The following is a 12,110-nucleotide window of genomic DNA, read 5'->3' as shown; positions in this document are numbered from 1 at the left end:
CATTAATTTTGTGTTTTTCGTGCTATCATAACAGCCCAAGTCACCTGCACATCAGGAGGGTATTCCAATCTGTGAAAGCAATTTTGATTGCTGCATAACACAGAATTTCATACTTTGAGAGAAAGACAGTCAAGAAAATGAGCATTTTACAGGCTACACACTATGTTGAGACTGAACAGACAGCATTGAGCTGTTTTGTAAATTCTGGATTTGGTATAAAACTATTTGCAGTTGAAGTAGATTTCTGTACAGAATGGAAACTCATCACAGATATTTTAGCAAAGGAGACAATGTGTAGGACTGTTTCTCATAATGGGAGTTTGACTTCCATATGCAAGATAGATAAAAGTGAGATTTGAATTCTTTTGTATACGGACCAGATAAAATATATTATGGCACAGGTGTCGACAATGATGATGAAAAGGAGGATTCACCTGCAAGAAGTTTTTCTGTAGCTGTGCAAGAACTTGATACCGTAATGAACTATTTTTCACCAGTTTAGTCAGTTTCTGCAATATCAACCAGATGTAGCAACACCACCTCTCAGTACATTGTATTGGCCAAAAGCAAGAAACTATTTTTTTTCAGTTTTTTTTTTTGTGCAACAAAAGACATTATTCAAGGAATCGTCTTTAGTTTCCTGTATGGTCATCCTGTTGCATTTGTCAAATAACACATTTTTGATATTTTCTTTAAATCACAATACAAACTGGTATTTTTATCTGTACTTAAAAATGACAACCTTTTGAATTCTTGCTAAGCTATACTGTATATCTGTAGGGTAATAAAGCCAGCATGGCAACTATCCAAATAAAATTTCGCTGCTTAAGTCCACAAAATGATGAAATAAAAAGCATTAATCTGAATCCCCTAAGCAAAAATATAAATATCTTAAATTGTACAGATTTAAATTTTTATCACGTTTCATGAAAATACCTTCTTCTCCACGACGGTTATCATGCTGAGTGTCCTCCCTGTTTGTTTCATCTCTCTGAGATGATTCTTCATTAGATCTGTCGGCTTGTGGCTGCTCACCACTCTCCGCAGAAAAATCATCATCATAATCTGTAGATGCGTCCACAGGTACAAATTCCTCCTGGTTTGCAACAGATGTAACTCTCTTCAAAGCACATGCCTTAAAAAGAAAACCAGAGTGTTACAAAACATATAAATTACACTCAAATGAGACATGTTAACGTAACTCTTTCAGCCCTTCCCTTATAGCCCTGGCTCAGCACACTTAATTTCCTCTCCCTCAACATCATTCTTCCTTCACATACCCTGAACCCCATGTTATATTCTACTTTCCTCCACTCCCGACTAAGTAATGCATTTTCCTTAATTTCATTTTCACAACCTTACTGGACCCTCTCCACCTTCTTAAACCATGGTCTTCCTTCTTCCCCTCCCCTTTCTGTCCACCCCTTTCCTCACTCTCTTTTCCCTATTACATTTGATTTCATTTGGAACTGCTTTAGCAATTTCCTTAATTTGTCATTATTTGCCCTGCTATTACATTCTTTGTTAACACTAATAACATATTTTTAAATCATAATATTTATTTGTCCACCCTCTGTTTAACAACATTTTCTCTTTCTTGTGTCACCAGTATTGTATATGTAATAGCATACTGCAACTGTTATTATAATGTACATGTTTACTTTCTTCTGCTTACTGTAAAGGAGAAAAAAAAATCATAAAATGATCCCAAAGAGATTTCTCCTTTCGTTTGTTTAAAGTTTTTCATTAGTCACACAACTGAGTTGTTAAGAGAATCAAAATGCAGGGTTTGTTTAACGCTATGAGTGTGGTGGACTGCCACAGTAGCTGAAATGCGCCATGCCTAAATTCTGTACCTGCAGTGCCTTCACCTACTGCATACCCTTGTCAAAGGGTTAAGATTTTTTAAAACATTCATTCTGGAGCTGCAATATGGAAGTGCAAGGAGCAGAGGAAGAGAGCTCATACCAAACTGACTGTTACAAGGTGATAGGGCGTACAGAGAGAATAAGCTGTGCATCCCTTGTACAGGGCAGCCATTAACAAAAACTTGTCCTTAATACACAGCATGTATGACGATAAAAATGGCACACACAAGAACAAAAAGTTTACTTCATTTCGTTCAATCAACATTGAAACATTAACAGGTGAAGATGCTGTTGGCCATGCTCAGCCATCTGCAGGCTGCTGCCTTGGGGTGTAGTGGTGGCAGAGATACTGACGCACTGCAAAATGCACCACAAGCGTCACTCAGTTCAGCCACGAGTTCTGCTGCTGAGGCACCTTAGAGCATATCCAACTGAAGGGACCAGTGCTCAAGTCAAGGTCACTGGCAGTGTGCAACTCGTTCGCAGTACTAGAGGTGGAGGGTGAATGTGGAGACTGCCCATCTGCCCTCATGCATTTGCCCTAAGAGTGGACAAAGGATTGCTCCATCAGCAGGGTCCAGGCAGGCAAACAGGGGGAGTTACAATGCTAGGCACCTTACGGAGCCCCTTAGGGGAACAGAGGACAGAGCTAGAAAGAGGTGCAATGTGAGCTTGATATGTCTGCAGAGGGGATGCATCCCGAGATGAGGCGGCGGCCCTGCCTGCAGCAACCAAGTGCGCAATGTGTAATCATCTTCAAGTTGTGGCCCATGTCGGCACCAATGACTCCTGTTGCTTAGGTTCTGTGGCCATCATCAGGTCCACTACGTGGCTGGTGGAACAGATGAAGCCTGCCAGCCTTGCTTGCAAGGTGCAAGCAGAGCTTGCAATTTGCAGAGGTGATTGAAGTCCTTTGATGTAGATCTAACTAGAAGACTTCAACCAGTAGATCTACTGATTCTAAGACTCGGTCACAGATTTCTGGACCAGCATTATGAGGTGGAAAATTGTAGGCCTCTGATTATTCCATAGGTGCATGACACAGAGGAAGAAGCTTCTAGGGTGGTCAGTAAGATTCAGCAATACCATCAGGCGCGACTACATTCCAGATATTGCTAACAACATAGGTACAAAAGAATTTACGGCTTCTGATAGTGGAACTGGACACTTCAAAATGATGGCATAAAATTGTGTCAGGAAAAATTACAAAATTTTATTGAGAGACAGACCAAAAATGAAGTGACTGTAACTAAAGTGGTCAATGATTTTATTACAAACTCACAGTAGAACATTTTTAGGGTTCCAGAATCTTGCATTTACATTGCACCTAAGTCTAATTTTGAAAAAGGAATGGGAGCTCAAAGGATGTTTTCACTGAAGGGAGAAACTATACAGCAGTGACTGCACAGTCCACAGTTGCACTCACACATCCACACATGATGTCCATAATCAGTGTGGTTGGTTCATTGCTATCTGTGCATATATTTTTGCCTTCAAGAACTGAAAGGAAATTTTCGACTACGTGAGAAAATATCAATGTTCTTCACTGATGTACTTTGGGTAAACCCATCAAAACCAGGAAAATTGAAGATGAAAAATACTTTTAATGTGTCACACATCTCTTCCATTTCGTGGACACAAGCCATCCTCCTCCTACACCCTTGTCAAGTTATACAAGTTCTGAATCATTAATTGCTGCATTTCAAGCTCATCCTGACTAGGAGGTAGAGAGACTTCAGATCCAAGCTCATATGATAAATGAACTGAGAGAATTTTTCCATCAACGGAAAGCATTTTAAAGAACATTCACAGAGAAAATTAGTATGGGCATATCATTGCAGTTTCCAGTCCACCACCGTGACAATGTTCTCAAGTTGCAATCACTAGTAGAAAAGTTTTCTTCTCCTCATTTCCAAAATCTGATTAAATATGCATGGCACTCCTCAAAACATATCAGCATGAGGCCCAATTCATTCATAATTCTGATCCATTTTTGTCAAAAAATGTCTACAAATAGTTGTCAAATTTCATTCTTAATTGGACACTCATGGTACACACAAAATATATATTTGGAACATTTCAGTACTATTTCACATTTTTGCAATTGTTAAAAGGAAGGGACTTAATGGTGACATGCTGGAAATGTTGTAGTTATTATATATACCAATTTGGGAGGATAAATATATACACTGAAGCATCGAAGAAACTGGTATAGGCATGCATATTCAAATACAGAGATATGTAAACAGGCAAAACACGGCACTGTGGTTGGCAACACCTATATAAGACAACAAGTGTCTGGTGCAGTTGTTAGGTTGCTTACTGCTGCCACAATGGAAGGTTATCAATATTTAAGCATGTTTGAATGTGGTATCATAGTCAGCACACGAGCGATACGACACTGCATTGTATACATTTAGAATGTATATGTTTGCTTTTAAAGTCCTGTGTCATATATTTACATTCATGGCATACACTACACATTGTAAGTAATGACCAATGCAATACGGTGGCTTAAACCATTTTAACCCTTCATCCATGAAGATGGTCGAAGACCGAAACTGGTAGATGTTTGGGTGTAAAATAAAAACAGCTGTTGGTTCAAATATACATTTTATACATTACTTAACGGCTGTTGACAGTAACCTTCCAAAAATGTTTAAAACTTATTTTACCTTTCTGTAACTAACAGTTGCCAAGTTAAGTAATAACTGGGCAACAGGAACGCCACACAGGAGACGAAGGACTCTTTGCAATGCTGTGTAATTTCCCATAATATTTAGATTTGCTGGTTGCTGATCAGATCCAGTGTCATCCTCCAAAGACAAGCACTCTGTCATCATATCACTCATTAGTGACTTCATGAATTTCAACAATGAACTTGTTACAGCCACAGACAGTACATTGAAACCTTGTTGTCTGGAACAGAAAGGAGAAAACAATTCAGATCCCAAAATAACTGTTGTGTGTATATATATATATATATATATATATATATATAGAGAGAGAGAGAGAGAGAGAGAGAGAGAGAGAGAGAGAGAGAAATATTCCAACATTCCACGTAGGAAAAATATATCTAAAAACAAAGATGATGTAACTTACCAAACGAAAGTGTTGGTATGTTGATAGAGATAGAGACACACACACACACACACACACACACACACACACACACACACACACAAATTCAGGCTTTCGCAACCCATGGTTGCTTCATCAGAAAAGAGGGAAGGAGAGGGAAAGACGAAAGGATGTGGGTTTTAAGGGAGAGGGTAAGGAGTCATTCCAATCCCGGGAGCGGAAAGACTTACCCTATAGGGATAAAGGGACAGGTGTACACTCGCACGCACACACACACACACACACACACACACACACACACACACACACACACACACATATCCATCTACACATATACAGACACAAGCAGACGTGTGTGTGTGTGTGTGTGTGTGTGTGTGTGTGTGTGTGTGTGTGTGTGTGTTAGTGTCTCTATCAACATACCAACGCTTTCTTTTGTTAAGTTACATCATCTTTGTTTTTATGCCATTTTCATATAGATGTAGAGAAAACATTACACATTCTTCATGGTTTTTACTTCCAATTTTAGTGAAAACAACGATTTACCTGGCAAATTCACACATTAATGCCACACAGAAGTGCACAAGAAAGGAAGTCCAGTCAGAAATGTATTTACTGCAACCAAACACTTCACTCACATCTGCTGCCCTTTAGTGTTCCAACCATACTATGTAATGACCTAGCCAGTCAACCAGCAGTTTATTAAGTAAGAACACAGTATGTAAACTGATTATTATAGAGCTTATTAAGTTTCCTCTACATTAATAAAGATTATAAATATTACTTAATGCCAGGTCTGGTAAAGTTGACCACTCCTTTATTGCTTCAGTTCATTAGTAATAGTTCCCAGCCTTCAAACACACATGGGACAAGGTTAAATCAATATCAACCCCTGCAACAGAGTATTTGAGCTGTGTGTGTCAGATCAAATTTTCAGATACACTGGAAAATTACACTAGAGTGAAACACAATGTTAATCTTAGAGAAACAAGAAATATGCTGGTTACAGTACATAACAGTTTGCTTGCATTTCATTTTGATTTAAACAACTGCCTTGACAATGGCTCAACTGTTCCCAACTGAAATATTGGTACAGAAATTACACCTCAAAAAAATTTAATCTTCCACAAAAATTTTAATATTCCTGTGCACTGTTTAAGTGGAGCTGTAAAACTGTTGTATGATGGTAAAATATATCTGTTAAAATGTCTACCATAAGACAAGTGGATACAAAAACGGTGCAATAGCTGAGCACCGACAAACATTCACACAATTTTATGGACTGGAGTATGCAACTATACACATGCTATTACACCTCCACTGAGTGTGTAACATGTGTTATAACACCTTCACTTGTTGGTGCAAATTATTTACACACCAGGAGCTCTAAAAGGCCAAAAGAGTTTGCAGCACAAATTCAAGACAGCCACTTTATGTCAACATTCAAATACCAAAGACATTACTGAGAGGTTTAAGTTAGTGATTAAGTCCTTAATGTTGCAAATAATTTAGGAGTAAAGGAGACCACTAGCCGAATAGTCATTGACTGGCAGACACAAAAGAGAAAGGAGTTGCTGTTTTCGGAAATAAATCCAAGATAGGCTTTGTATGGTGTGTAGGGGGGGAGGGGGGGGGGGGGGGGGGCACGTGCCTCTAACTTGAGAAACGATCTACTTCTGAGGACTAGCAAGTTTTGCTCATCTCTTATGTAAGCATGTTGATGACTCTACACCTCTGCTATTTGATGAGTGATCTCCTTTACTCCTAAGATATTTACAGACTACCAGAACTTTCCAGTAAATTTATGAACAATGATGGAAGTTTGCCAACCTTGATATAGTTTTTTCACACAGTAACATGTTCATCAAAATTTCATTACTTCACTGTTTATAGTTCCAGAAACACGAGTCACGAGTGTCTTTCCCTGAACACAGTATCTGTATCACTTCAACATTCTACTGAGAGACTTCCCTACTGAACAGTATCAAGTTACCATCAACATAGGTACCCAATGTGAGACGAAAAAATTTCACCATATTCTTTAGGTTACACACATGATCAAACACATCTATGAACTACTACAATTATGACCAGTGACCTTAAAGATAATGTTCCTTTATCCATTTTAACTACAGCTACAACTTTTACAACTTAGGCCTACTTACAGTTTAGTCAAGTTCATTTTTTCAGCTGCTTTTCTGGGTGACTTCCCTCTTTCTTCTTTAGGAAGTGGGAAATTGTTTGAGACATGTAGCTGATGGTGAAGTCCTGTTAGCAGGACCATAATACCTATCATGGCATGATTACTTGGTATCTGCAACATGTAAAATTAGACAAATAAATTATTCCTGTTAAAAGGATCCTGAGCAACAGGACAAGCCAATCATATTCACTGCTGTGTGAAGATTACATTCTTCAATATCACCAATTCAAGATGTTTAACTTCAGAAATTTGGGGAAAATGCAATCAATCTACTATGAAAATAAGCAGTAGTCTTCATGAGACTAGTTCTCTCTCTCTCTCTCTCTCTCTCTCTCTCTCTCTCTCTCTCTCTCTCTCTCTTTGTATTTTCAATGTTATCTCCCTGCTTGGAAGAATCTAATTTTCGTAGTCTTGAATTTTCACTGCATCATTCTTGTCCTTGCTCACAGATCATGTTTCAGGCCAACAATTGGGTCAATTACAAGGGTCCCTCACATTTTTAAGCATTAACTGGTGTAACATGGATGTTGATAACCGATTCCCACAAAGTAGCAATGCTTTCCTCCTTGAGAGTAAAATACTCATTTTTGCCATGAACATGCTCCAGTTATGTCCATGTACTTTGTAACAGCTTCTGCTACCACCATAAAATTATACCATTTACATTATTCTAATCTCTCTACACAATGCTACCCCCCCTCCCCCCCCCCCCCCCAAATCCATCCATCCATTTCATTTCATAATTGCATTCATTCAGGTTTCTTTGGCGCAAAGGTTACTAGATAAATTATTTCATCTTTGACAACATCATGGCATATTATGTTCTATGTTATTTACAAACTTACAAATCTTTGTTCTCCAGGAACATAATGTTTGAAATGGAATATAATAAGAGACCTGTGGTTTTGAAATTCAGGAAATCAGGGATATATCACATAATATCACAGTACTCTTAATTAATAAACTGCTGAATTTGATCGATAGAGACTGACTGAGTGAGGACTACAGGTGGATAATACCTCTTGTCCTGGGGTCTGAGTGACTTGCCTTTCCTTTCTAACCTTTCCCACCCCATCAATCTCACCTCTCTGAGGAAGAAACAAAGTAGTTCCAAAAGCTAAGATAATGTCATCACTTTTATTTGCATCTGCCAGAAGTATTAAACATTTATCCTCCTGAAGGTAAGTACTGGCCAACAATTCTATCTCATATTTCTCAGTTTTCTCAGCAAAATTTTCTTTTGATACCTCTCAAATGCGAACCAAGATATCCATTTCCATGTGGACATGGGAGCTAACCATTTCCATGGTGAACCTACCAACAGCTGTACGCCTGTCTAGAGTCCCCAGAGCTAGCCCCACCCACCTTCCCATATGTTGGTCGCATATAGTGACAGTTCGATTCTCCTCCGGAGTCAATTCAAAATCACTGCCATCCACTAGAAGGTCCTACAGCTGGTCCCACTGTTTGATGCCAATAAGCACTCAGCCAGCAACAGCTGGGGTTTGAATGCCTTCTCGTTGTTTGGATTCTCCATTATTGATGAGGTTCAGGTTATCTCTGACACAGTTCCCTTCCAAGAACTATGATTTTTGTGCCACTTTTGCATATCTATTCATACCTGGCCTGAGTTTGCCATAGATCTGCAGGTTCATATCTCCTTGCATTCAGACACTATGCCATGTTTGTGCCAGGTACAACCTATTCCAGTCTCCTTACAGATGGCCATTAAGCATCAACTATAGCCTTCAAAAGTCTGGGGTGATTAAACTTGTTAAATCCAGCACTTAAGTCCTGCCCCTGATAGTAGTAACAAAACCAAATGGCTTGCCCCAGCTATGCAGACACTTTAAACCAGTCCTGCCAAAGCATGGTCGTGAAGTATTCCTCTCCAGCGAGTGCTTCCCCCACCAACTCCACTGGTGTGGTGCTGTCACAGCCTGCAACAGCCACACCGGCCAATTTCAGGGGAGAATGTCAGTCATCGTGGATCGTAAGCCTTAGCTACTTCCTACACGCAAACTTCGTAAGATATTAATTGCTAAAACTTTGAGACTTATAGTTCTATTTGTCTCAAACACTTGTACATACGTTAATGATATATTTAAATATTTAGGTAGATTTATTTAACTTGGTGTCAACATGGTCTATAACATTAATTTGGGTTTTAGCGGAATGAAGCTGAAGCTCCAACAAGTCATTCATCACTGCATTATACTGAGCTGATTTAATGTACTTTATTGGAGAGGGGGGGGGGGGGGGGGGGGGGAATCACATGGGAATCCTTCAATGTCTATAAGCATGTAAGAAATAATGTTTTCCTTTCCTTGCAAATGTAAATTAAAATTAGTTAAATGAGCTGTAAAATCTGTCAGAAATCCTAATTCTGATTTTAGAAAAGTGAGTCCTTCAGCTTATCTTCAAATTCCAGGTTTTACTTCTTTATTCAGACTTCAAAAGTTCTTTTCTAAGAGCAGGAAACAACAAACATTTTCCTGCACTCAACACATGAATTTCAGACTGAAGAAGTGTGTGTGTGTGTGTGTGTGTGTGTGTGTGTGTGTATTCTGCCTCAACTTCTTCCTTAAAATTGTTTCAATTTTCGGTGAGATTTTAATCAATTTCCTGCATGTATTATAATTTTAGTTTTCATTACCTCTTTCACTGTGGACACTTTTTGTCGCAACAGAAAGTTAAACAGTTAATCTCATTTTACCTTAACTGACCAATGTAGTCGTTTATCCTACCCATGAAACTGGTGCACCATTGGTACAAATTACAGGGCATTTTTTAAAACCACCAATTTTGTAAACCCAGTTTTAACTACATTAAAAGTACCCAAACCTGCTGTTCTAAGCAGTGAACCAAAGTGAAAAACTCTTCATATATAGAAAAGTCGTCCATAACAACACATAAAAATTGGTAGTTGGCTGAAATCTGTTCAATGAGTACTCTCATCCACACACAAAGCCTGATACAGAGACTTTGCAACTAAATTGTTTATGCTGTGTCCCATATCAAGAATTTGACTTTCTACATTAGTTTACACTAGAATCCATTAATATTCATAAACAAATCTGCTGTTTTAAAATGTTTAGCGGCATCATCATAACCAAATGATTTTGCCATTTCTACTGGACATTCATTCTGTCACTGAAGCATTTCTGACCATTTGCTAACTTTAAGCATACTGCATATGATGCAGATAAACTCCCTTTCTTCTTAACCACTAAAGTACATTGGTCGTTATGGGTGTAACGTCTGTGTGTTGCTTCAGGGAGTCAAGAGAAACACTGAGCAAGATTACTACCTTTGTTTTGACTACAGCATTTTTTACATATTAAGTATTGAGGTTGTTCAAAGGAATAGTGTACAATAAAATCTCCCACTGAAAATATTTTTCAGAATTCTTTCTTTCCTAAATTCTTGTCACAGAAAACACAATAAGAGCCGGAAACAAAACCAGAATAATAACCACAGTAATAACCAAACTAACAACCTGAGCAATAGGACAATGTTAAGGTGAGTAAATCTGAATAAACATCAAGAGCAAGTTGACTACCAAAACAGCAATGCCTCTACAAAATCTGACAGTGAGTGAAGGTGTGAGAGCCTATGCATTGAGGAAATAGTCTAAGAGAGGCTGCGCCACTTGATTGCTGATAAATAAGTGAACCGTAAGCTGTGCGAGTAGAGTTGAACAGGGAAGCACTCACTGGAGGAGAATGGCTCGCAAGCCTCTCTTTTCCAGGCCTGCTTCAGACCAATCACCAACACACTGGCATAAGTGGAAACCTACCCTATACAACATCCTGAATGCTACCTCACAGAGCTTGTTGGAGGCGCATATTTTTCTACGACAGACCTTGCCGATGCATATTTGCAGATCCTGCTCAATGAAGAGTCACAATGCATCATGGTTACCAACACTACCTGCGGCTTATACAAATAAAAGTGCTTGCCTTTTGGCATCTCTTCTGCTCCAGTAATTTTTCGTAGATACCTGGAACAATTAACCCCATCCTTACCAGCTTGAACTTTCTTGATGACTTACTGTCACGAACATTAAATGTCAGGACCACCTGCGAAGCCTTTGCACCCTATTTGCGACAGCATATGATGCTGACCCAATGTGTCATTTACACAAATACCAGTTTTATCAGTAGCCAGAGGAGTATCTTGGGCCCCTGCACAACAAAGAAGGGATCCATCCTATTGACCACAATGTCACAGCTGTTAACTCTCTACCCTGCCCCCAAAACTTAAAGAAGAGGCAAGCTTTTTTGGGGAAGGTAAATTATTATTTTAAGTTCCTTCCACAAGTGATCCATATCAAGCATCCGGGAAACCAAATGTGGAAGAAAGGTGTTCCAAGTACGAGTGGACAGCTGCCTGTAAGCATGCTTTTATGCAGCTGAAGCATATTCTACATTCAGCACCACACTTTACACCCTTTCTCACTATCATGTCCAATGGTTCTAGTCACGGAAGCCTCTATGTATTGCATCCATGCAGTGTTAGTGCATAGGAATGATGATAGTAGTGAGCAACCAATTGCCTATGTGTCAAAGACACTAACATCCACTCAAAAAAACTACTTGCAGGTTGAAGAAGCAGCTTTGGCAATTGTGTTTCCCATTAAACAGTTCCACATTTACCTTTTCAGGACAAAGTTCACTTTAATGATGGACCACAAATGCTGGTAGCACTAGTCAGACTACGGTTCAGTCTTCTGGAACGGACGTCACGATGGTTCCAGTGGCTGGAAATCTCCTGCTTCCACATAGACATGGAATGGCAACAAACCTTGGATGGGTTTTCTATTATGGCTGCTCATCCTGCTGCAACTGTGTGCTGTAATCCTGTCTTATGGTGTGTTATGCACTACATTCTCTATGAGTGGGCCACATACTTTTCAAAAAAAGTCAATCTGGAGCTCTGGGTGTGGGCTCACCTTT

General features: G+C 39.1%; 1 protein-coding gene across 1 annotated transcript in view; it reads right to left on the bottom strand.

The window, feature by feature from the left end:
* LOC124721530 (protein purity of essence) overlaps positions 1-12,110 on the bottom strand; it is a 482,247-nt gene that overhangs the window by 372,555 nt on the left and 97,582 nt on the right. Inside the window, exons 8-10 of the mRNA XM_047246550.1 lie at positions 7,115-7,263; positions 4,544-4,787; positions 937-1,135 (exon numbers count right to left, since the gene is read on the bottom strand). Coding sequence (XP_047102506.1) covers positions 937-1,135; positions 4,544-4,787; positions 7,115-7,263 — 592 coding nt within the window. The remainder of the gene's footprint in view (positions 1-936; positions 1,136-4,543; positions 4,788-7,114; positions 7,264-12,110) is intronic.

The sequence above is a fragment of the Schistocerca piceifrons genome, chromosome X (assembly GCF_021461385.2).
Source record: "Schistocerca piceifrons isolate TAMUIC-IGC-003096 chromosome X, iqSchPice1.1, whole genome shotgun sequence".
Lineage (NCBI taxonomy): Eukaryota > Metazoa > Arthropoda > Insecta > Orthoptera > Acrididae > Schistocerca > Schistocerca piceifrons.
The sequence above is the reverse complement of the archived record's forward strand: the minus strand, read 5'-3'. Positions and strand labels throughout refer to the sequence as shown.